The 27481-nt window shown below is 37.6% G+C and overlaps 1 protein-coding gene and 1 long non-coding RNA gene across 16 annotated transcripts in view; one reads left to right on the top strand and one right to left on the bottom strand.

Annotated features, from left to right (window-relative positions):
* Positions 1-3105, bottom strand: part of ENPP6 (ectonucleotide pyrophosphatase/phosphodiesterase 6) — a 34053-nt gene extending 30948 nt beyond the window's left edge. Inside the window, exon 1 of the mRNA XM_007422706.4 lies at positions 2793-3105. Coding sequence (XP_007422768.1) covers positions 2793-3027 — 235 coding nt within the window. The 5' untranslated portion in view covers positions 3028-3105. The remainder of the gene's footprint in view (positions 1-2792) is intronic.
* Positions 1093-27481, top strand: part of LOC107326845 (uncharacterized) — a 33005-nt gene continuing 6616 nt past the window's right edge. Inside the window, exons 1-5 of one of the 15 annotated variants that reach the window (XR_015794340.1) lie at positions 1103-1385; positions 15404-15472; positions 16864-17895; positions 24367-24491; positions 26305-26351. This is a non-coding gene — a long non-coding RNA (uncharacterized LOC107326845). The other 14 variants (XR_015794322.1, XR_015794339.1, XR_015794341.1 and 11 more) reach the window with 14 other exon arrangements.

Raw genomic sequence — 27481 nt, 5'->3', positions numbered from 1 at the left:
CATAGTTTACACATCGCATTGCCTAGGTTCACACAACAAAATAGGTCAGAACCAAACAAATGACACCATAATGTGTTGAGTCAGCATTGGATCACTATAAACCAACCTCAAGTTTCAGAACTTTTAAGAAAGAAATCTGTTGAGGATGCCTGTGTTTTCAAGAACCAATTCAGGGTTATGTTCACTGTCCTAGGATCCTGGGATTTCTAGATCTAAATCAGGGGTCTTAACTTGGTTTCAAAGGGTTCATAAACTTTGAAATACAATTTTATTTTCACTAACCTCTAACTGAAATTTAGCTTTTCATTCAACAACATATATAAGCAATATACTTCCATTTTAAGCAGTTTTGGAAATGTGTTTTGATAATCTGCAGATATTTTTTCTATTAACTCTTTGTGAACTTGTTCTAACTTTTCTAAGAACTTCCAGACTTTAGGATTTTCAGAGTAGGACCAATGTCAGGATTAACTTCATTATAATCCAGGGACATACTAAAGGGCTTTTTGAAAAACTCTTGACAAAATAGAAACCAGCCTTTTATTACTTCCTCACCTGGGTGCCAATCCAGCAATCAAGCAGTTGGCAAGGCAATAGGTAATTCTGAGAGATAAAGTTCTCACACATCTGGAGAAGACAGGCAGAGGAGAGTTGAACTAGGAGCTAGGTTACTTGCATTAATATTCTTCTAACAGAGCATTATTTTGTCTGTTGAACTTTCACCACTGCCATTACCGATCACCACCATCATTATCTAGCCTTCAGAAATGAACAAGCTGTGTATTGTGGACAGCTGCTTGGAAGCAACCCTCTTTCAGGAAAAGTGGGACTGGATTCTCAAGAAGCAGTCATAAAACTGGGCAGAACATGTGGGCATGTTCTACTATGCAATACCATAATTGACTTTGGAAGAAACCATTGCTCTTGCAGACAAGCCAGAATCAGAAAATAGTAAGTTACAGCTTAAGTATAAACCAATAAATCCTGGTTCTGGCTGGCGTTTGTTTTGAGCAAAGCCAGTTCTTCTCTAAGTCATGTGTATTTATTAGCTTGTTCATCAGCCAAATTCCATTCTCCTCCTCCTCCCTTGTCTTGAAGATAGGCACCATTGCTGTACAAGGAAACAGCAAGAAAGTATGTTGCTGATGATTTCAGCTTTCTGCAGCTCAGCTGACAGAAGCTGGTATTTGTCCAGCTTCATGAGGCCCATTTTTATAGTTTCCAGTGCCATTCTTAGATCCTGACACTGTTTAACAATGCAAGGGCAGCAAGATTTTTTTCCCCTCATCCCAGGAAATACAGCTACTTCTCTGGTGAGAGGTTACAATTAGACAATAACAAGTAGGCTGCATATCAGCATTCAAGACCTTCTGCATTTAAAAAAGGTATGTGTATGTGTTGCTTCTTAATTGTAGGGTCTGTGGGCTATTCTTTGGACACATTTTCTGTTGCTTGCTTGCCATTCCTACTGTTCAACTAGAGCACAAAGAAAAATGAACTCTGAGGACAGGCCATAAACACCAGTTCTGAAAGAGTCCTGTTCAGACACATAGGACTTTTCTATGGGAAGAAATACAAGCCAGCAGCCTAAGTGGACAACTGCAAGTCTTGATGGCTTGCTCTCCCATCATAGGACGCAACGTATCTGTTACTGCACCAGTCCAAACTTGACTAACTGTGATATTATAGTGGCTTTACAAAGATATTTATTATGCAAATGTCACATGGGTGAGTACTGGCACACATGCTTTGTATCAGGGTGTTAAAACTGTTCCAGAAAAGCAGACTAATGGCAATTTACTAAGAATGAACAAACCTTAGTTTTTTGGTAGGTAGGAATGGGAATGATCATACTTGTCCACTGAAAAAACAAAGAAGTTGAAGATGCATCTCGTAATGTACATTAAGTGCTCTTTAGACTAACAGCAGAGATGTTATTTTCAGTAAAACAAGCTTATGGCAAACAATGAACAAAAGGAAAATAAGAAAAAGAAAATAACGGTAATTAGTAAACAGTAAACAGATTTATTACTCATTTTAAAGTAGGACAATTTATTTCTTGTCCTAGCATGGTTTTCCAAGTTTAGTTCAAAAGCATGCAGATTTTGCTTATTGTTAAAGGACTGGTGATCTCATTAAAGTATTTTTACATTATGCTGAAACCTGAAAGCTAATTTCATCAATGAGCCAAATATGTCTCATTCAGCTATTTTGAAAAGCATGGGAAGAATCATTTATATTCCTATGATAAATTGGAAAAATATCGTGCATTCCAGAACCATTTAATTACTTGGAATAATGTCAGCAATTTTCTTCCTGATAGGACAAGTCTAGTCAGGACTTACTAGTACAATGGAAAATCATCTTAACTCAAGTTTTTAATCCTTCTAAGCATCTCAGAGTCATTGATGAATGAGCAGTCCTAGAAATTTAAATTATAAATAAACAGAAATAATTAACTGGAATCAGCAATTGACATTTATTAAAAACATTCTAGTGGTATTTTTATCCTGGGGGCTTTCGAACTTGAGATGATAAGTTCTAAATAACTGACAGGATAACATTTGTACCAAAGGTTTCTTTCTAGAATATCAAGCAGATTTACTTTGTGGACAGTTTGTTCCAACCAAGTCTGTTAACCTTTGCCGAAGACAAATGTTCATCAAATAGCTTTGTCTGCATTCATCCCCACAGGCAGAGTTATGGAAATTAGTGAACTAATTTGAGCTGCAGCATTTCAGGCTGGTGGCCCTTATGAGCGTGGCAGCAAGAAAGTCTAAGAACGTACTCACCAGTCATCAGCGTGTAATAGTTTGGGTAAGAAAGACTGGGAAAGTCTGGAGTTAGATAATCCACTTTCACTCCCCTGTTGACAATCTCTTTGAAGCCAGGCAAAGATTCTAGTGCTTCCTCGGAGATATAATCATGTCGAAACCCATCAAGCAAAAACAGTAGGAGCTTTGGCCGTGCAAGGGATGAGCGTGCCACGGTAAGGACTAGCAGGAGGCACACAACATGCCTTGCCATGTTGCTGGATGGAGCCTTGCCAGAATCCTCCCTGTGCTCCTAGTCCTTGTGCAGTTGCTCTGAAAAAAGCATATGAAGTTTTTTTTCCCAAGGGCTGGACCTCACAATTGTCTGGATTTATCCCAGAGTTTAAAGGTACAGCAGCACAAATTGAACTTGCCAGACTTTCAAAGTTACAGCCTAGTTACCAGAACATTTTGAACTTTGCTGCTATGGTTGCTTGCACTCCAGTAGTGAATACTAATTACACAACACAAGAAGCATGAAAAAGAGTGAGCTGCAGGCACCAAGCTGCGTCAGGCTACTTCTTTGCCATGCAAAGAGTTAAAATAGGCATTAATACAGAGTCTGGTTTTCAGAGCAGCAAATAAATTGGAAAATGTAATCAAGGGTAACTCTCATCCTTACTGTCAGCAAGTAAGTACAATTTTAACCTGAAGGACGATGTTTATTTATGTTTAAAGTTTGAATGTTAGTGTTTGTTAAGATCATATGTTTGTAGCTTTATGAAGAGTTTTGTTGGTCAACGGATGGGACATTTTTTTTGTCCAAATGACTTCCTGTATTTACATACCATTTTCTCTGTCAAGTAGCTGCTAAACACTTGATGTGCCTCTCTGCATTTTCAAATTCTTTTCCTGTTGCTATTCATGAATACACCCACATGATCATAATCAGTTCCAACAACTGTATGAATTAAGAAAACTCCAAAAATGTGTGGAAAGGAGTAAGCCACAATTGAAGTAAATAAGGAAACACTGCATTTTGGCAGCATTTTATTGATCTTGCAACTAGAAGTATGTAGAGATAATATAATATTTTGTAAAATCAAGACATTTCTAAAATGCTTTATTGACTCGTAAAAGGCAATGATTTTCTCTCAAGCTGAATGGCTTTTGCTGAGAAATAAGAAGGTAATAAAATCCAAACTAGATAGTATGTCAATAGTCAAAGCCATTGACCCCCACTTCACTAATGTTATCATAGCGGTATGCATATAAATGTTATATTAAAGGAGGGGACCATGCAGGCCTCTAGATGTTGCTGAACTGTAATTCCCAGCAGCCCTAGATAGCTTGTCCGGTAATGGGGGATGCTGGACATTGCAGTTCAGCAACATCTGGAGAATCAAATAGTTTCAAGGTAGAGTGCTTTTAAATGCCACTGGTGTTGAGTCAGAGGTCTCCCTTTCCCCGAGTGGCAAGACCTCAATTCTTCTCACTTTAACTGACATATTTTAAAAGATTCTGCTGGTTGTTGTCTATTCTACTAACTCTTTTCAAAAGAATAGGAAGACCATTCCCATCCAGGAAGGAAAGTTATTTATCCTTTTACTTTCATCATACAATTGCAAGCAGATATAATATAAGCTAAATAGTTATAATTAAGAAAATAGATAGCAGGCTTTTCCTCCCCCTTATTCCCCACTCCATTGTTATCGCTTCATTTGGTCTGTCAAGTAATTGTAAAAACCTTACCTAAGTCTCAAGCATCATTTGAGTTTCTTACTCTAATAATAGATAGAGAAAGGCCACCATGAAGAAGTCCTTAATCTTTTCACATTTGCAATATGTCCTCTCTCTTTCTTTCTCTCTCAACATAAGCATAGGCATAAAGTAGATATAAACCTACTTTTTGATAGCTGTTTAATTCAATCATTATTAAAGCTATAATTTCTTTATCACAGATTGATTCAAAATTGATTTACCAGGGATCCAGCCCAACTTGTCCTCCTTCATATTAATTTTTATTTTTTTACTTCCCAATCTAGCCTATAGCCCTCATGGTCTCCCATCCAAATGCTAACAAAGACCAGTCCTCCTCAGCTTTCTGAGATCAACCCAAGTCGGTAAATTTTCCTCACTTAACTGACCCCATGTAAAGGTGTAATGTATTAAATCAACACTTTCTGGGAATCTCAAATATTTCAATAGTAAAATCCTGTTTCCTTAGATCTTAAAAGCATAGCTCATTAGGGGTAAGGAATAGACCAAACTTGATTATAAATTGTGCTATAGATTGGTCTGATCAACTGCAATATAAAGTAAATTTAGCGCGGAAGAATAGATGGTCCCATCCATTCGATTAAATTAGGGGAGAACCAGGGTGGGGTAGTAGCTAAGTGCTGAAATATGAGTGGATAGAGCAGGTTCTGGCCCATGCTCAGCCACAGAAGCTCACTGGGTGACTTTGTACCAGTCAGACTTTCTTAGCCCAACCTACTTTGAAGGGTGGTTATTGTGGGAAAAAATACAGATCTTACCGGACTTAGATATAAGTGTATATCAAATAAAAATTCCTCTTCCTAATATTAAAAGTCAGGGAGTCATATCTAGCCAAGAGCCACAGTTGGCCTTTCAATGAAGCACTGGAGGTTGCACTCATGAGAGTCCAAAATAAAGAAGTAGACAGGGCTAGAGCAAAAATCAATTTATTTTATTTTATGTATTGTCGAAGGCTTTCACGGCTGGCATATGATGGCTGGTGTGTGTCTTCCGGGCTGTGTGGCCCTGTTCTTGAAGTTTTGTTTCCTAACGTTTCACCAGCACCTGTGACCGGCATCTTCCCACCACCCACGTCAGAAAAGAGGCATTATCAAAACCCTCATGGATCATGCCAATCGGATCTGCGAAACCCAATTCCTAAACTCTGATCTTAACCACCTTAATTGGGTCCTACAAGCGAGTGGCTACTCCAAGAATGAAATAAAAAGAGCCATCAAACCAAGAAAGCAACATGCGACTGAAGAAGAAAAACAGCCACCCACCAACAAAGTATTTCTGCCCTATATCAAAGGGGTCACAGACCGCATGTGAAAACTGATGGAAAAACACAATTTCCAAACAATCTTCAGACCCACCAGAAAAGTACAAGAAGTGTTAAAATCAGCAAAAGACAAAAGGGATCCCCTCACCGCCGCAGGAGTATACCGCATACCATGCAGTTGTGGGCAAGTATACATCGGGACCACAAAACGCAGCATCCATACCAGGATAAAAGAACACAAAAGGCACTGCAGACTACAGCAACCAGAAAAATCTGCAGTAGCTGAACATGCTCTCAAGCACGCTGGACACAAAATCCTATTTGAAAACACAGAGATACTGGACAACACCAACAGCCACTATACCAGGCTATACCGGGAAGCCATTGAGATTCACAAACACCAGCACAGTTTCAATAAAAAAGAGGAGAGTCTAAAAATCAACAAAACCTGGCTACCAATCCTGAAAAATACAGCCTGCAAAAGGTCAATGAACTCAGCTCAACCACCAGGACATGTGAACAGTTCACACAATGAACTTGCTAATCACCCCCAGCAGCCCCTTGTTAACAATTCAATAGAAGAAAAAACCCTCCCTAATCCCCAGGAAGATACACACCGATTCTGACACCAAAACAAGCAGCCACTCAGTAACTCAACCCCCCACACACACCCCAATCCCCCTTCCCCCCCCCCCGATCTCTATAAATACCCACAGAAGGGTCACATCACCCTGGGCACAGAAAGAACTGCTCCTGTCTGTGTTCCTGCACTCTGAAGATGCCGGTCACAGGTGCTGGCAAAACGTTAGGAAACAAAACTTCAAGAACACGGCCACACAGCCCGGAAGACCCACACCAGCCATCCTATTTTATTTTAATTTAAATAAAATCAGGGGTGTCTACAGAATATAATCAAAAAAGTCAAGATGGTTGACCATGACAATGTGATTGAAGCTCCGCTTGTGTGACACACATGAAAAACAGGTGGAGCTTCAATCACACCGTAATTGCCACCACCTTGAATTTGTTAACCATACAACAGAGCAACAGAGTAACAGAATAACAGAAATTTTAAAAATAACAGAATTCACCAAGGCCAATCAACATGTATCTTGTTCAAGTTCTTTCATTTCAGCAGGGCTCATTGCCTATTCTGGCCAAATGCCCATGGGAAGAACCAGATTTTCAGGGTCTTATGGAAGGACAGAAGAGTTATTATGGTCATATATATGAATTTATTATTTAAAAGAGACTTTATTTTCAGGAAGAACCATTCCCTAATTCCCTACACCCAAACAAGCTTCTGTAGAACCATAGTAAGTTAGGTAGCAGATTTTCCCAGCCTCCAGGAAGACCCTCTTACTCCTTAGCTTCTTTTGTGGCCAGAAACTGGGTTGGATGGGACTATGGGCTGAGTTCTCCTTCCCCAGTGTCTTCTCAGCCTAGCCGCCTCCTAGACCTGGACAGGAAGAATAAAATAGCCTGGACAGTTTGACTCAATTCAAAATGTAATTAGCTGTATAAGAAGAAATACTCATGTTCTGTATGTTTGAAAATACCCACAAGCATCACTGACAACTAGGGATCTTTTTATGAAACAAATGACTTGGAGAAAAACAGCATGCAAGATTTGTCCTCAGCCAAACCAGGCTGTGTGTCCTAATAACAGACTAGGAGCTGAGAAATGAGTAACACATGACTTCCTCGAGTGCTTAGCTCTTATGGTTGCAGACAGATTTGGTTCTTATCACAATAGGCATTCTGCTTCATTAATTATGCAATTACCTTATTATTGAATTAACAATATCAATTACCCAACCTATTTAATGCACAGCAAATTGTTCACTCACTAATCCACATCTTTGCTTCTCATCCTTTGCTGCTCCACGTTAGTTGTTTGAAAAAACAGGTGCTTAAAGTTTTAGCTCAGGCAAAAGGTTTACCAGTTGGTGGTTAAATATTTACTTCTTCCTTGCTTATGAGGATAAAGGAACACTGTCAGGTTCTTTATGTTTCAATGAATCACTTATTTTTCATGCTTCAAAGTTAGGGACACAGTGGATGCTTGCTGGCTGGTGGCCAGATGTTTGATGCTAATTACTCCTCTGAATACTTATTTCTTTGCTCCTGCTGCTTTCTTATAGAATTATAATTCCATTGGAGGGCACCATGGACATCACTTAGAGCAGGGGTTTTCATATTTTTTCAGGCCGTAGAATTGGTTAATTAAAAAACAATCCCTGAATCCCTGATTAAGAGGCAAAGCTCTAGTGATACAAAATTGGCTACATTTGAGATTTGAATCAACTTTTTTCGTCCTGAGGCTGTCATAGGACCCCAAGTTCTCACAAACCTCTAGAATTCTAGGGAAGAGAGTTTAAAAAATCTGATTTAAAGATAGGACAATTCCTTGTTCCTATCATCATGAGATGTTTTTACCAAGGGTTATCAGACTGGGGTTGTGATCCCCTGGAAGGTTGTGAGCAACTTAGGAGTTGTTTGTGTTAATGATTGCCTTGGGCATGGAAGTCAAGCTCATAGTTTTAGTGTTACTGAACTTAGGAACTGGTTTTCCGTTTACTTCCTTTTCTTAGCAAAAGAACAAGGCTTCTATGATCTGCCACCAATACTATGTTCTTTAAATTATTATTCATGTTATAAAATGTCATTTTGAAATACTCTTTTTCATACTTGCATATCTATTTTACAGAATGTTGAAAGGTATGTATTACAAACTGTTATGCCAACAAGGGTGATAAATGTTTGTAATTTGCTTTGATTAAAGCATAATATGTTTTATGAATTTGGGGTATTCAAAACAATTGAAACGGGCAGAACTTTTAGATACTGGCAATATCACTGACAGATTCAGCTTCTCTGGAAAATATTTGTGCGTGTCTGGTATCTCTGCTAACATGGTTCATATATTCATAGTCTTTGGGGTGTCTGTAGAAGTGTATGTGTTAATGAATTTAGTGTATTTTTATCTGTTATTTTAACAGATGCCAAATTGATACCAAGCATGCTCACTCCCACCCAACAAGAACCATTCTTTTCTGACTTTAGTTTGAAAATAAAATTATCAACAATATATGTCCTTAAATTTTGGATCAGTTTGCAAAATTACTACATAAAATTAAGTGAAGAGGCTCTGAGCATATTTATTTAACAACAGGACTTTTAAACCTGCTGTTTCACCAGATTCACACACATCATGATTACAATAGCCTATTTTATATAGTTGCTGGCATAAGGAGTAAATATTGGTAAAAAATAAACTTGAACAAGAAAATAGAGTGGATACTTCAAAAATTAAATCCAGATATGAGGAATACAGAAGTAAGTGAGCTCATCTATCCCATTAAGAAGTATTGTTTTAAATTTGATTGCTTTTTGGTTTATCTCAATGAAATGGTTTTATTTTATATAGTTGTAAGGTTCTATTACTGTTTTACTTGATATATATAGACTAAAAATAAATTATCAAAAATATTAGATTAATTTCTTGCCTAAACCTAGCTCCAATTAAATCATTAGTCAGGATTAAGGGTTGCACAAATTCATTTAACATTTTAGGGGGTCACAAAGTTTGAAAGCTTCAACTGATCTATAGCATCCCCACAGATAGCCTGTGCAGTATTTCAAGCAAAGTCAAGGTCATCAACTTTTCAGTCTGTTCCTCTATCAAATAATTCTTTCCAATAGAACATTTCTCCAAATGTTTAGCTGCAGTCTGCTCTCATATATTTTCCATCCACTGGGTCTGATTCTATTCTCAAGAACACCAGTTGTGTTCCATTTTCTGCATAGCAGCCTCGCTGGTACTTACAAACATTCCTGACTGGCTTGTTTTCCATCCGGGTCACTTTTATTAAGAAACAATCCAGCTGTATAATTCTGCTCGTAAGAACTAGCAACATTACAAGTGTCCTACTTCTGAACAAAAAATTAGCCTTCATCTCCTTTTTACCCAAATGATGGGGTTTTAGTCTTGTAACTCACTAGCTAAACCAGGGCTGGATACTAGTCTGTAGAAATCTATATTGGCTAGCTTTTGTCAAAGGCCAGAACATCTGGGCAGTGTGCAGCCACTAGGTGTCAGCATTGTTTAAACATACCTTTGGGTTTCTCTCAAAGCATACTCAGAGGTGTGTGTAAATTAAGGCTATCAGGTCTGGCTGCAGAGATCCAAATGGCTACTAGCTGTCAGAAAAGAGATACAGAAAGAATTGCTTATTTGCCACCATCTACTGGTTGTCCAGATTTGGTAATTCTAGTTGAAATCCTTTCACAAAGGAAACAATTTTTTCTCCCCAACTGATTTTGCCATCTTGATTCTAAAACGGGAATTGAATTTCTGTGCAAATCTCTAATGCTAACAAACTAAGCTTCAAGACTTTTGCCTCTCCTTCTTGCCCTAATGCTACACAGGAATTGTAGTTAGATAACTATACACCAGCCTACAGGGTTATTCTAATACAGGTAGTCCTCACTTAGTGACTGCCTCATTTGGTAACCATTCAAAGTTATGATGGTCCTTAAAAAAAATACCTTAGCCACCAGTCCTTGCATTTACAACCTTTGCAGAGTCTCTTTGCTCTTATTTTCTCTTGCTTACTTATCCCATACCAAGATGTCCTCAAAGAGAAAGAACCCCAGTTCAGCTGAAGGAAGAAGCGAGAAACAAAGGAAAACTGAAGTAAAATCATAAGTATGGTCATGGTCACATGATTTTCACTTAGCAACAGCCTCTCTTAACAACCAATTTGCTGCCCCAATTGCGGTCGCTAAAGAAGGACTACCCGTAAGAAACATGATCCATTCTAGTTTGTCCAACAAATATCACTGAGCTTTGGGAATGAGGCTCTTCAATGTGATTAGAACACTTTGGAGAAGGTCCTCCCTGGAACTGGACTGCTATTAGCACTCAACTACATTATCTACTCCATATCTTTCCAAAAGAGGAAATCTGTGAGCCTGGCAAAGGGTGAGAAAGCAGTTGCTTGAGAGTCCTCCCATCAAGCAGCAACTCCAAGAGCTGTCATTCAGATGAATTCCATCAAGGCAGTCCTTCCCAAACCTGGATGAATTACCCAGAATTGGGTAAATGTGGTTTTTCTTAGGTAACAACACATGAACCCAACAGCGACATTTAAATTGACTTCAAGATTGCCACGTGTACTAAAATATATTTGAAAATCTTCCAAAGTATTCCTACTAAGATGAAAATCAATGAAATTACTGATGGTAATTTGTTGAAATGACATAAAGATCATTCAATTATATTTTTTTATAATACAGTTAGTCCTCAAATTATGACCATTTGTTTAGCGACTGTTCGAAGTTAGGGTTTTGGGTAATGAACGAAAAGGTTTGGGAAGCACTGCATCAAGGAGACCTTTGGAATCAGGGAGAGCACCCTGTACCTTCTCCAAAGGGGAAAGGTGCAGTCAGACAATGTACCCAAAAGGTACTACTTGAAAGCACTTGCAGATTGATCTTCCAGTTCATCTTTGGAAAAACGGATAAGTGAGGAGAAATTCTAGAAGGGCACTATCCCAGGGTGTAACCAGGATCTTCAGTGCTGGCTGTTCAGTGAGAGGAAGAATGATGGGCCTTACCTCAGGATTGTAGGCCAGATGAAGCTACAGGCCAGAAATGTTCCTTCCCTGCTTAAGGATTACAGATAATGTGACTTGCATTTCTGAGTCCTACAAAAATGGATGTGGGTTAAACTGGTGTTTGCCTTGGAAATAAAAAAAATACTATTCCCAGTGTGTATTAGCTAGATCCTAGGCACAGCCAGATACTTATGTTAAAGTGCAATTTTCCAGGCCTACCAGAGCTGGCAGAAAAAGGACGCTTCATAAATTTTCTGACCCGACAAGCTAAACCCTATTTGCTTCAGTATTGAGGCTGGTGAGTGGCACACATGAAGGCTGTGGAAGCTGACTGTCTGTTCTCTCTCCTGTGGCCCAAGACAAAATGAACACATAGAGTAATGCCCAGCAACCATGCCCTCATCAGGGCCCAGCAGCAACCACGCCTCAGCAAGGAGGGAAGATGCCTGCAGCAGCTTAAAGTGGGCAGTAGGATCCCCATCACTGTAACATGAAATCAATCATATCTACAGCAAACTAATCTTATTCATCATTTCCAGGGCAAAATTGTCTTACCAGAAAAGGGGAATCACTCATTTAAAACCAGAGTAGCTAAAGATAACTTTAAGCTGCTCAGATGAACACAGATGAAGCAAAGGGAGCATCATGAGAACATACCGGTTACTATTCTGTGGTTGCGGGGACCTGAGGAGAAAAAATATTTTTTCCCAGTTCTCCTTTTCCATAGATATGTTTATACAGCCTTCCTCTAAAGAGCTTGGATGGCAATCTTTCTCTCTCTTTCTCCCTTTATCATCCTGACAACCTTGAGTGTACAGTTTGTTCAGGTAGTGGTGATCAAGTTCATCCCATGAGTCTCATGTTGCCTTTTTTTTTTTTCAGGAAATATAAATGAAACAAGGTTTCCTTTTAGGGTATGTTAGAGAAATTTCACACCATTTTAAATATAAGTCTTGGATTTTTTAGAAAATGCCAGCATCTTTGCTGTTTCCTCTCCTCTAACTGGATGCTTAGCTAACATCCCAGCAATTGTTTAATAAATGAATAACTGTTGTCATGGCTGCTGTGGCAAAGCAAAGAACAACAACCCTCAGATTGAATGAGCATGATTCATTCTTAAGTTTCTTTCCATCAACGGCTCTTCTGTACTCAGAGGCAAAATGGCAGGCGGCCAGATTTTCCAAAGTCCTCAACGAGGTGGAGAGTCTTAATAGACGAGGAAGGCCAGTGAATGAGGCAAAACGAGCTGGCATCCTTTCCCTCGGTGTGCACAGCGTATTTTCTAGTACTAGTAAAATACTAGAAAGGGCTAATATGTTCATCCAACACAGTGACAGTTACTCATGAGAGATGTCTACCTAGGCACACATAGGAATATGTGAAGTAACTGAAGGTAAGAATAATTCAACTCTGACTTTTAGCCTCTGTTAATACTGATACTGACCTTTTAACTGTCCATCCATTCTAATTAAAGGACAAATATTTATTAAAAATAGAGAACGAAAAGTTTGTTTTAAACAAGCCAGAAATGACTGTGCATTCCATAGATTATTTACAGGGACACTTTCAATGTCTTGGACTAGTTCCCAGACTCATCTTTCTATTTTTGGCTCTGTTTGGTTCCAGCTGTGTAAGTGAAAGTGAGAATAACATTGTATTTCTAGATGTAACTGTAATAATTCTTGGAAGATATACCTGGAAATGTCTCTCCCAAATGGTGTATATATCTCTTGGGTGCCAAGAGATTAAATTAAATGAAGTGAGAGAAGTCTTCTGCTTTGTATTCCACCCTGCAGGCATCTCTGCTTTTCCTCCAAATTTCTTTGGGCAGACTGGGGGCTTCCTGAATAATATGAGATGGTTTGTGGAGGCTGCTCATGAGGAAGAAATTACTAACTTGGGCAAAACTCAATGGGATATCATTGAAGAAGTGAGGCAGGTAGAATAATCTTACTTTTGGCACAGAGGAGACTAATTCAGTGAAGAAAAAATGCCAGCTGCATCAATAGTCCTCATGGTTCTATCGCTACCTTGATTAACTCCTGGAATGCACCATCTTGCAACAGCAACAGCACACACCCACACTGTCAGAAATTTTACTGGTGTATGAGTAAATTCCCTGTTCCTGAGTGACAGGAATCAAATCAAAAGATAAACACAAGAAGTTTATAAGTGCCCCCTTTTATTAGCAGGATTCATGACTTCTTAAAGCCTTGCTATGTGCCATAAAGTCGCAGGTGCCTGTTGCTCTGCACAAAGGTGCATTGAGTGATAAGGAATTATCCAGCTACTCTAAGGATGAAGAGTTATGTCCATTTACCATTTAAGCTTGTTTTACTATTAAATTTCTACCCTGCATCTCAGTTTATATAAACGCTCAGCCCACCAGGAAGACCAGACCAAGAAATCAACTCCACAGGATTGCTGAACGTACTTTTATTGAGATTGGCTATAACAGAAACTTGCAAATTCTGTTTAATAACAGAATAGTGCTATACCGCCTCCTCCTCCTTATACTTCTGTGAATTAGGGAGGTGTCTTTCTGAGGCACTCACGTACACTATCTGTCTGTTGTGGACTTAAAATATTTTTTACCTTTCATTGCCCTAGTAACGGATCTTGCATTTCTCCATCAAGTTCATTTGCCTTACTCTCTACAGCAGCTATCAATAATTATATTTCAGTTTCCCCCAAGTTCTCTCCATTCCTTCAACTCACTGGGGATTCAAAATGCTGGCAGCCACAGACTTCCACCCATTTCATCCCAAGTCTGGTACTGGTGTTCCTGTGAACACATGCAGTCAGGGACATCTGCAAAGGGGCAGAGTGACAGCATGCATACCATGATGTCATTGCACAAATTAGGTAAATGTTATACTGGGCATCATTTGCATCATGACATCATGACACAACTGAGGCAAATTATGTCATTTCCCAAATGAAATCTTGACACATGTGATGCCATAATGTCTTCTGCTAGACACTTGTGATACAACACAAACTTCTGTGTCAGATTTCAGATGGCCTTTGCATGTATAACTGCATGAAGTTTGCCTGCTGAATTTTGTCAGGTTGCAGGAACACTTACACCAGATATGGACTGTAAGGTTGGAGCTACACAGCATCCAGATCAGGTACAGACTTCCTGTTAAGATTGCACTTCTGAACTGAACTTCAGTTTCTCATTTTTCCAGTAGTTAACTCACTTTGTCTCTTTCACACCAATCTAAATGAAAATTTGCTGTGATTTTAATATTTGTATTCATGAACTATATACCTTTATTGCATTTTCATTGTTTTTTGAACAGTCCTAAAGCTGGGATTTTTATGACTTCTCCTTTCTGATAAAGTAGGATTTGGAATAAAGAAACCCAGCCAGAAAAAAAAAGCACAACATGAAAGCATATTGACGTCCTTTGTAGAATATCTGAGAAGTTGCCTATCATTGCTGCTATCTTCAGAGACCTTTCGGTGTTTCAGGATCTTCAGAAATATATTATCTGTTCAACTTCCTTCCAAAGGGGTTACCTCTAATGGACATCTGCAAGAGAGTTAAAATATTTGGATTGTAAAGATCTGTTTTACTGTTTTAAGATTTTTAATCATTTTGATTGATCCTATAGTGTTAATTCCTGCACTTCTGAAAAAAAGAAGTCAGTGCTGGATATAAAGTGAAGCTTTAAAATGTTACGCTATAATTTATTCTATTTATTGGTTGCCTGAGAAAAGAGGGAATGAATAGAGATGCTTTAAACATGTGACTTGTGTAAAATAATACATCTTCATTAGTAAATACCTTAATTGGTTTGAAGATTGATCAGTCCAGGTTTTTCTAAGAGGCTGAGCTCTTTCATTGTAGCTGAGTATGTTTCAAGCTCTCTGTTGTAACCTTTGAACTGATTTATGCAAGTGGCTTACTTTTAAATAGGATTATTTCCATCGTGCAATGTTTGTTGAGGTTGCATCATAGGTGTTCTTTGTTTTCACAGAGAGCCAGAGTTATAAAAGAAGAGGAGGGCAAATACTGAAAGCCTTACACTGTTTCTTCATTTGCCTTGGTACAGAAAGCTGCCATCTGTCTACCATTGCTATATCTTTCCTAGTATTTTTATTTCCTGAGCCCTAAATTGCTTGGAGACTAAAGTGCAGAATTAGGCTAGCTGGATAATTCATTACTGAAAATAACATATTTTCATGGTTCCTCCTAAATTACCAGGCAACTTAGCCGTATCTGTAAAGACACATAATGTAGTAGGAACAATGACCTGCTGGTGGAACCAAAATTCTATAGGGCCTTAGTTTGCAGAAGGATATTTTAATTCTTGCTTGATTTCAGGGAAGGGTGCATTTCTGTCTGTGCGTTCATCTATAGCAGTGTTTCTCAACCTTGGGAACTTTAAGATGTGTGAACTTCAACTTCCAGAATTCCCCAGCCAGCAAGAACCCCAGCATGCTGGCTGGGGAATTCTGGGAGTTGAAGTCCACACATCTTCAAGCTGCCAAGGTTGAGAAACACTGATCTATATGCACTGCATTTCCTTGTGAACCTCCAAAAATGCTGGAGTGGATATATTTGCCCTGCCTACCCTATTTCTTTAAGAATTTATCTGTAGCACAAAGGTCATTTAGGTACTAAGAAATCATATGCTGTTACCATGGTAAGGCAGTGAACTGTTGCTATGGCAACATGGATTAGCTGAGCAAGTTGTTGTGTAAACTGAAACTGCAAACATATAGTGTCAAAATCATTTGCGGTATTAGTGATTCCATCCTCTTGAAAAACATTGATGCTTGAAGGAGTTTTGCAATATTATTTTTGGATTTTTTTAATTAGCATGGTTGAGCTGCTGATTAGAGCAGCTAACTATTGTATTTTTAAAAAATAGAGCTGTGAATATAAAGCTACCGTCCATCTGTCCTGTCAAAAACAACACATAACATGGGGCACTTTAAACCCTAACAAATGTATTGTGATATCCTCTTCTGTGGATGACACTCCACTTATCATACACATAAAAGAATATCCTGTTGAGTTACAAGGACAAACACCCAGCCAGGATAGGGAGTGTGGTCCCAGAGCATCAATGTGCCCACAGACACTTCCATCGGTGCCTGCTAAGCGCCTGACATACTGGAGTTTAATTGTAAAGATTTAATTAAAAATAGTTAAAATGGAATCTGTCATGCTGCAGATGGTGTCATCTTTATTTACATCATCAGGTCAATGGGCCTCACATCAACCCCATATCCATTCTTAGAAAATAAAATGGTAAGTGTGGGGATTAAAAAGGGTCAAAGAGGAAGGGGAAAGAATAAAATGGCTAGAAAGAAGGGCGGAAGTCATAATTCTGTTTTCTTTCTTTCCTTCTTTTTTCATTTCATTTCTTTTTTCTTTTTCTTATTTTCTATATATAGCGGTAAGTGAATGTAACCTAATGCTTTCTTTCAGATGTACTCATCTGCACAGAAAAAGACAAAGAGGAGATAGGAGAAGATGGCAATGCAAACTTAGCCAATGACAGCCATTTTGTGACTGGACATACCTTGGGAGCCATTTTCAAGGGCATCCGTAACATGTTCTCAATACTCAAAATGGCCCGGTTGGTCCCACATATATTCACTTGACTTGCAGGCGAAGCCGGAAACAATTAAGTACCCTGAGCTATGCATTAGATTTATATCTGACTCTACTCTTTGCCATCAGCTTCCCCACAAATCATGTGAACATTTATTTCTAGCTTAATAATATACTTCACACATCTCCTGAAGCAGAACAGACTACAGTAAGTCATGCCATAATTACCAGTGTTTAAAGTTATTATAGCAAATGCCGTTGTTTTGTTTCAGCTTCTTTGTATATTTTCCGAGATGCCACATTCATCCTTGAAATACGCCAAATAGGCACAATGGCTACAATCATATGTTTTTTCCCTTTTCATTTATTTTAAAAGAAAACCATTCATTCTGCTTCTGAGGCCTGTTATGCAGATAGCTAGCAGATGTCCATCACTTATCTCCATGCCAAGAAAAGTTCTTTCTAATTTATTTCGGTCTGTCAGGCTGCAACAAGAGAAGGACCAGTAAACGGGAAGTTTGCTTTGCAAGCCAAATTATTCAAACTTGTAAGAAAATATTTAAGTTTAAATTAATGGACTGCCTGAATGACACTAATTCTGAATATTGCATACATACACACAGTATTCAAAGGATTTAAAAAAAAACACACAAGTGTTTAAAAATTGGGTTGGCACCTGGCTTGCTGCAGGAATTATTAAAACAAAGGTTTATTGTGCTATTGCTCTCCTTAGTCATGGAACGATATGGGGATTCAGAAGTCATTTAAGTCTTCTACTACTTAATCTTCTTTTTTCTTCAAGAAAAAAAAAATCATGACATTGAAAAAGACAGAAGAGATGTCCTAAGTTTTTGGATTGTTAATGCCAGGAGGGAAATTCAGCTTGCCTGCTTTAAGAACATTATTGTAAGTTGATAACATTCTGTATTTACATAGTCCTTTTTGCCTAATACCATGAAAGGAAAGAGAGAGAGAGAGAGAGAGAGAGAGAGGGAAAATATGTATATGTGCGCAGATGAGTGACAGCATTCTTGCAAAGAAGCATTTCCTGGTTTAACATTCATAATCTCTATCAAAACAATTTCTGGAGAAAGGAAAAACTCTCTCTTTTTTGCATGCTGTCATATAGTTCTATAGTTTGCATGTAGAAGTCAGAGGTCCAGTGTAGAAATGGGAATTTTTCTTCTGTTCTGGTTCTGTATAAGGCAACTTCAGATGATCTTGCTACCTAGCACTGATCTTGGATTTGGGTCAGGACAGCTGATTTTTATCTATGTGCCTTGGTCTTCCACAACACCAAAATATAAGTTTTTCAGAATGAATCGTAAAGGATCTGAATGGTTTAAACTGACCATCTGAATTATTTGTGTATGTTTTTGAAATAGGCTTTTATTATTTTCTTTTTTTATTATTATGATTTTCCAGGAAAAGAATAATGCTGATACAAATGCACATTGAAAAGAATGTAGAAAATACAGTAAGGGGGAAAAAATAATATAAGCAATAAAATATGAGTGGATAACCAGCAAATCTCAACCAGCAGATCTAAACTAGCATATGGCAAATATAATGTAACACACCTTTATTTATTTATTTAGACTGATATGGCTGTTCATCTCACCAATGCAACTTTGGGCAGCTAACTAGAATTGAAATAAAATATAAATATATATTTTTAAAAAACACCTTACACTACTATAAGACGTTTCATACCCCATTTCTAGGCAAAAGATGTATCTAATGAATTGTACAAATATTTGGTTAACACAAATGAAATCAATAAAAGGAAAAAGAAAAGCTATACATAGGAAACAATATATTGAAAGAATATTGTAAGTAACATGTAGATGATGTCAAATTAAAACATCTCTTGAACCCAACTTGTGATGTGGCACTAAACTGATCTTTTGGATATTTGGTTACTTCAGTCGAAGAGCTCTAAAGTTCAAAAGAAATTACAATTAGCCTCTTTTGTAATCAAACATTTTATTTGAGTTTTCATGAACAACGAATATTGTTATTTGAAGTCTACAGGCTGTTGGTACATTTTAGCAATTACCAACCTTTCTTCCGCTTGCTAGCCCAAGACAAATGCAAATTAATACAGACTGGAAAAATGGCTTTCTTTTGATGCTTACATTATGTGTTTATATAGGTATCTTTGATGTAAGTGATTTAAACCCTTTCCTTTTTTAAAAAGAATGTTACTATTTTATGAAATAGCATATTTCTAAATTGCATTTTCTTTTAATATAATTGTTTCAAATCTTTCTGAGTGTGAGTGAAAGGACAGTATGGCTACCGATGTGTTCATTAGTCCTTTCTTACATAATGTACAGGTAGTCCCCAGTTTAAGAACAAGTTCCGTTCCCAGGGTCTGTCCTTAAGTCAAATTTGCATGTAAGTTATTGTATAATGCTGTACAAGTAGTATTGTGTAATTAACCTGAACCATTGTGCATTTAACTTGAATTTTGTTACAATAGGCTCCGTTCTTAACTATGGGCTGTCTGTAACCCGGGCTTTCTTAACCTGGGGACTACTGTAAATGACAGTTAAATAGAGAAGGTTAGATCCAGGCAAAGGTGTTCACAACTGTGCTCAGGGGTAGCAACGTTGCCTCCCATCACCAATTATCTCCAGCAACACGTCCCTTTTCAAAATGAACTTGGCTCTGTATAGAGGAAAAAAAGTTAACACAAATATTTTATTGGAAAAAGACAAGCCAATTCTGAGCAGAAAAATAATCAGTGTGGCGACAAGATTAAGCATATCTCCTTCCTCTTCTGTAAATTTCCCATGTAGTATTGTAGTCAATTGCAAAAATTACTCTCTTGAAAAATTGCAGCTACATTGCATGGTGGGGAGATAGGCGGGTGGGGGGAGTTGCAGCACCCCTGAGGTCATATGTGCGGTCCGGCTGCCAAGTGCCCAAATTTTGATCATGTGACCACAGGGACGCTGCAATGGCCATAACTTTGGGCATGGGTTGTAAGTCCATTTTTTCAGTACTGCTGTAATTTCAAATGGTCACTGAATGAATGGTCATTAAGTGAGGACTACCTGTATATGACTATTATATATATTTTTAAATGCGATATATTTTAAAGAGCACCTCCCAACAACCCCCTAAAGCTACTCCCCCCTCAACACCCCTTCAAGACCCTCTCAACAATCCCCCAAGCTGCTATATTGTATTGCATTGCATTATTTACTAGAGCTTATATGTCACCTCAGTCCAGTGGCATTCTGAGTGGTGTATCATCTCTTCTTACAGTAAGAAGTTTAAACCAATAAAACAATATAACCAGAGCAACAATAACAAAATCTGTAGCAAAGAAAATTACTCAGACTCTGGCCACAAAGCAACAATAAATATCCAAAATAAACCAGGGTGGGGCTCCCAACTAATTCCAGATCCCTCTCAGATCTTTCTTAAAAAGCTACATTTTTACAGTTTTCCTAAAAGTCAACAGGGTGCAGGCTGATCTCATCTCAGGTTTACTGTATGATAAACTGTATCCTTAAAAAAAAGAAAAAAAAGTCTAAATCAAACTGAATAAAAGATAAAAAGAAGAAGAAAACCCTTAGAAAATAAACCAAAGGAAAAGAAAGATAAGAATCCAGAGGTTTCATGTTGGGGCACTCCTTTCACAATTCTAAATGATTTAGTTACCATTTTCTGTTCTAACTGTTGTTTCCTAGTCACCATGCAAATTCTTCAATAGGCAGATGATGCAGCCCAGTGCATTCAAGTTTTTAAAATCTATCCACAATTTATTATGTGGTCTACACATCAAAAGCCATAGTATAATTAATACAACAAAAATAAATACAGTTTTGGAATATCCCTTTTCCATTATCCACCAGATGTTTGCAATGTGATTCTGAGCGCTCCTGCTTCTTCTGAATCCAGCGTGTGCATCTGGCAGTTCTTGTTCCAAATACCGTTGAACTCCAGATTGCAAAATACTAGCATATTAAGAAAAATGAGTGAATGCTTGGATTAACATGCCAAATGGTTTTTGTTTTCTGTTTGTCTTGGGTGTGTTATTTCTGCCAATGCAAAGATGACTATATCTGACAGCAGTTCTAGTAACTCAAGGATATTACATTACACAAAGATTTAATAAAGGTATTGTGTAGTTTTATGCCATCTTCTGTACTTTGGACTAGCAAGATAAAAGAACAGATTCATCATTAGGAAAGGATATTTGACACATTTACGGAGTTTAAGGACATCAATGTTGCTAATCATGATAGTTATTTATTATCTTGCAAAGTCAAAAGAGTATGTCTTTTAATAATGGTTGCCGTAGAACATGAATAGCTTGTATATCTTTCTTGTGTACTAGATTGGGGAAAAGATAAGTGGATTTAGTATGAGCCAATACAGTCTTTGTGTGGATGTGAGTGTGTTTCTTATGATTGCAAAGAAACTTTTGTGACAAAAGGAGAGTCAGTGTCAAACTCTCTTCATCTTCCAGCAAAAAGGAGTAAGTTTAGACTTTATTCAATAACTGCTGCAGCTGGTTGCTTTAGTTAGTCTGGAAAGTTGTGGAGCCAGTATACTATGATATCATAAATTAATGCTGGGTTCACACATTACTCTAAGCCATAGTGTGGTTTGTTCACTTTTGATCTAGTATATCGGATGAATTCAACTATTGTAGCTTATTGACAAGCCATGGTTGTAACAAACTATGACTTAGTATGATGTGGGCAACTGCCACTAAATGGATGACCTTCACTAAATCAGGCATCTTCACAACCATATTCCTGGCCTTTTAAATGTAATTACCAAGATATTGCTATGCATTCTTTTGCCTTCAACAATTTGGTTGGTGTGGACTCTCGGTGGCCTCGGAAGGCTAGGACATATCTTTCTTCATCAGAATGCCTCTACAACTTAAAATAAAAACAAACTTCTTTTTATTTTCCAGTTAAGCCTTGATTTACCTATACAACAGATTTATTTTCTTCCTAACAGTTTTTAAAAATCATTTAGTTTTGTTGTTTGATAACCTGCTGCAAGATCAAGTCATATACTGCTCCTTTTTGTATATTTAGGGGCTAAATTTGATTTATTTATTTGTTCAATTTATATAGCCACCCATCTCACATATGTGACTCTGGCTGGCTTACAGAGTTGAAAACACAAGAAACAATACAAAAAATAACCAAAATCCTAAGAAAAAAAACTCAATTAAAAGACACTAAAACAACAAAAACTGTTAAAAAACATAAAAGCATAATCTGCGGGAGAGTGCCATTTTGCAGGCTCCACACTACCACTACCAGATCCCCAAGCCAGATATTTCTGGGCCCTTCCAGAAGGCCAGTATGGTTGGGGCCAGTATGACCTCAGGGGGAATGATGTTCCAAAGGGTGGGTGCCACTGCAGAAAAGGCTCTACTCCTGGGTCCTGTCAGATGACATCCCTTAATGGACGGGACCCATAACCTGCCCCTTTTGCTGGACCTGATGGGCCGGGTAGATTTACATTGGTAATGATGTTATGTCTTATTTTGTGATACACATTGTGTGCCTCTAATCATGACTAAATTCAATATGAAGTATGCTAGAGAAAAAACACTAGTCGGTCTGCAGTTTGGTAGATATTTTTACATTTAAAAAGGCTGGTTTTGCTTTGTTTAGATAACTTTGTTCTTCATTCCCTACCCCAGCCCCATATGCAAGTTAGTTTTAGTTATTACTGAAACAGTTATTTGTTTCATTTCTGCTGATTTACTTTTGGAACAGCAGGCGTGGAACTGGGCATTTTGTCCATCTAATTGCAGGTGTACAACAGCAGTGGCAGTGAGAGCAAAAGATATTCAAAGTCAGGACTGTAACAATACATGTCAAAAGAGCAGGTCAGTGCTGGCTTTCTCTGAACCATAAAATGTTGATGTAACAGGTTAATTGTTTCAAGAGCCAGCATGGTGTAGTGGTGAAGGTGCTGGACTCAGTGGGGAGACCCAGCTTGTAGTCCTCCCACAGGCATAGAAGCCAGCTGGTGACCTTGAACCTGGACCAGTCACTCACTCGCAATCTTAATCAGCATCAGGCTCTGTGTCAAGCTGGCTGAAAAATAAAAGCTCTCATCACATCATGGACCGATAGCTTTACAGTGTGAATTACGTGAGTACAGGAACAAGGAAACGCTGCAACCAAGCAGGGCAAATGAGAAGAGGAGGAGCAGGAGTAGGAGGAGGAATATTTCCCTTCAAAATGTTAGCTGCTAGATTCTCCCCTTCCCATCCCCCAAACACAGGACAAGAACCTTATGAGAAAGATCCTTGAATAAAGACAGATGAAAATCAGTGGAGACCTTCCATAAAGCTTGCTTGAATCAGCTGGACTTCCCAATACTAACTGTTCTGTGGAATGAATCCTAGTAGTTATTTTAACTTTTAAAAATACATTTTTAAAAATTTATAATTGCTTATGTAATTACTTTGGTAGACCCTGCATCCTAAGAGGTAGAATATAAGTGATTTTAAAGACTGCAGATCAGTTTGTTTATTTTGAAGAAAAGTAATGGATAAGTGCATGTTTCTTTAAATTTAATTTAAAAGAAACATACACTTTAAAAGAATTTGTCAATCATTTGCTGAGTAAATAAATTCCAGCTTAATACTGTCCTGTGGCAGAGTCACATCGTGTATCTCAGTACAGCATCTCATGTGTACTGCTAAAATGATAGACAAGCTTTTTGCAAGGAGTTCTATCACTTCCGGGTACTGGACATTTATAGGCCTGATCAGCAGAGATAGCAGCAGTCTGGCTGAATCTAACTTTTCTCTATTTTCTCTCTCTGACTATTTGGTTGGCATTATAGCTGCTTATCTTACCTGGCTACCCATGATGCTGACCATCATGGGTAAAAACACATTGATTTCTAGAGGATTCCCTATTGGACGATCAAGTCATATAACTTTTGAAGACATTGTGTACAGAGTAGCCTACAGCTATGTGAAACAAAGAAACAAATAAAAATCCAATGTATTCTTTACCTGAAGCAACAAGAACACTCAAAATTATCTGAAGGATGTCTTCTTCCCATTCTTAGAATGCTTATCATTTCCAAACATGCAAATATTTTGACCAGTTATTCCACATGATGCAGAGCAGTTAAGAAGACAGACTGCTACCACTATTATGAGAAGTGTTGCACATGCATGGATAAAAACCTATTATCATGAGCAGCCACAAGTGTGTGGTGCATATACTCACTTGACTTGTGGTTTCCTAATTATGTCCTGGCCCTGGACCCTATGAATTAGCAACCCTGGTATATTCTTCAAAATGATGGGATAATGTTGATCTTCAATGTGTATAATTTTTTTCTGAATATTCTTCTTTTCATTAACAGGGAAACATGCACACACTATACTTACAAACTTGATAAATAAGAAGAATGCATTGAAGAACAAGAAGAGCAAAAGTCAGCAAACAGAGAATAGGAAAGATATCACTGAACTATGCTATATAAAGAAAGTGAGTTCCCTGAGATACAAATGTAATGCATGTAACTTATTTAAGTTTAGATTTGTATCCATGTTTTTAAAATAAAATGATTAAATGGCCCTTCAGCTGACTAGATGGCCTTAGGAAGTCCAAATTTCTTCACCTAATGAACAGCAACTCAATATAAAAGTTATTTTCAAGGTGAAATTATGAACGGAGCTGACAGCATGGCAGACACAAATGGGGAAAGTAGGGATGGACAATAAAACCCTGTTTCACTGGGATTTGCTAGAAACTTAAAAAAATTATATATAGGAATGGCCAGATTGGAAGAGAAGATGGTTGGAATCAGAACAGGAGGCCGAAATGCTAACAATTGGAGATATCAAGACATGATTTTCATAAGCAAAAGTGAAAACACAGAATTAATCATGAAATAAACACAGAAATCTAGGCTAATGTCTATTAAGAACATAAAGCTGGTCAGCATGCTTAGTGAACTTACACTTGAAGAACTTAAGGCAGGAGACCACTTTATTTTCTCAGGCTGGAGAATCAGTAAAGATGGAGAAATAAAGATAAAAACTATAACATCCATGTAGCTTTCTTGGCAACAATACAAAATGGTATGCTAGTGCCTTCTTCTGGGATTTTTATGACTGCTCAACCTAGGCCGTATCTTTGGGAGTGATGATCTCACACCCAATTACTAAGCAGGTCCAGCCCTGTTTAAATTTACATTTTTCAAAATCAGCTAAAGTCAGAACTGCCATCTAATCCTAGGTATGTTGGCAATGACAATCTTAGACAAGATGAAGAAAAATAAGGTGACAATAAAGAAGCACAAACTCATACATTCTGGGAATGTGATGTGAGCAGATGATGGCTTAGAAAGAACCAATAGTGAGAAATCAGTGGATGTGGTAGATGAAGAGGATCAAAAAGATTAGCAGGATATATTTGGAAGAGCTATTATTAAAGACAGATCAAAAAGGCAAGCATTTGTCTATAGTCAGCAGGAATCAAACCCAAATTGTAGCCTCCATTGCACAATGGCCAGGCTGTGTTCAGCAGTAGACACAGTATCATTCTTCTCCAGTAAGACTCAATAACCATAACCTTCATTAAATATTTTCACATAGGAAGGAACAAAATAGTTTAGAGATAAAACTATTTTTTCTCTACTATAGATGATTGAAATCATGAGAAAGAAAAAAGAAATCAGTGAAAAAAGTAAAATAAATTGCATTATGTATTTATAACACTATTTATGTATTGTTGTAATTAAATAACATTAAAACATTTATGCCCCTTTATATATTTATACATTTATACAAGATATGTATCTTGTAACTGCTGCCACTTTTGCCAATAATTAGCAAAATAATTAACAATGAAATATCCCTTTCTCTGAAATCCAGAGTTTCCTGTATGTCTTCTGTATATTAAGGAACACCAGTCTCTTTTGCCTGGGATTAATTGTACCGTTGAATAAACCTTCTCAAGTTCCCAGAACTGCTTTAATACATACTTTATATTGTTAATTAAAAACAAATCACTGGTACTATTATAACTATTCCCCCTCAAGAGTATTTTAAGAAATTTGGAACTGCAACTCTGAATTGTTGGCTAGAATCATGTGATCTATTAAACAATGTGTTGTACTTAATTTTGGCCGAGCATATGAATGACTCAGCATGACACAAGCATCAGGTCCTAATTTGTTTTAGCTGTATATCAGTTGGAAACAATAATCTATTGTACCAACGGCTATCATGACTATGGTGTCTGCAAAGGAAGACTTGGTTTGCCATTTCCTAACTTATTTCTGGTTTACTTTTAGAGTACCACCCAAGTTTCTACTCTATCCACAGATGATTCAAGTAAATGGTAAAAAATCAGACTGAACTCATTAAGCCAACTATACTTATTTTACTACTTTCTAAAACAAAATTTTGCTTCAACATTCCCATTTTGGGAGTGTTAAAAACTGTGTATCTATAAACTGACACATAAACCAACTAACCAATTACACTTAATGTTATGTGGAAACACATGAATGAAGTTGTCTTTGAGTCCCGATGCAAGCTGATTATTCTGGTTAAAATGAATATAAAATAATAGAGAACCATTTGGAATATAAATAAGCATTTTGTTGATATATTTTACATTTAAATTGATTTCTGTAAAAAAAGATAATCTTCAAATGGCAATTCTTAGCCTTTGCTTTTATATGGATTGCTACATCATTATCAGGTTTTGAGGATCATATAAGCCAGTGAAGACAGTGTGATGGCAATGGCACCACAGCAGATATGATGCCCCTAAATTAAATTAAGCTTTAGAAAAGTATAGCTGCTGATCTCACAAGCACTGAATCGCACAGGATTTTGGCACTCCCAGGTGAAATATTGCAAGGAATGGGTCAAGTATGTAGAAATCACGTGAGATTTCAAGCAAGAATGCAATCTTGTGAGATCGTTCTCAGACTAAGAACAATCTTTGTAGCCCACCAGAGATTCCCAGGCCTCATTTGGGAACCATTTCATGAGGAAAATCTGTGTATAGTCAAAGGCTAATATAGACGTCAAGTAACTATTTGAAAGGATCTTCATATATTACATCTGTAGTGATTATGACTATAACCCAAGTATAAGCAAAAGGAAGATCTGTCACTAGATCTCTTGGTGATGTGCACGAAGCAAAGGAAGTGAGATTTTCAAAAGTCCAGTTTTTGAATGGAAGGCACCCAGTGCTGTGAGTGGGCTTCTGGTCATCCAACGAAAGGTCTTCTCTCTTCCAACCTCTCTACATGCAGCAGTGCTTTTTTCCAAATCCACTCTAATAATTGTCCTGGAAATAACATCTGTTCCATCACTGATGCCCATTCCACTAACTAGGCAAGATCCCTTGTGTGTCTCTTTTCAATATTTCTAGGCTAAGAATCCTTTCCTTAAATCTTTTCTCTGTATTTGTCTCAAGTTTTGACTGGTTTTAAAAACATAAACCAAGTAGAATCT

This window comes from Python bivittatus, unplaced genomic scaffold (assembly GCF_059951505.1).
Source record: "Python bivittatus isolate LINGU-HERP-01145 unplaced genomic scaffold, Pbiv_v1 ctg000070_np1212, whole genome shotgun sequence".
Lineage (NCBI taxonomy): Eukaryota > Metazoa > Chordata > Lepidosauria > Squamata > Pythonidae > Python > Python bivittatus.
This window is presented reverse-complemented; position numbering and strand designations above follow the sequence as displayed.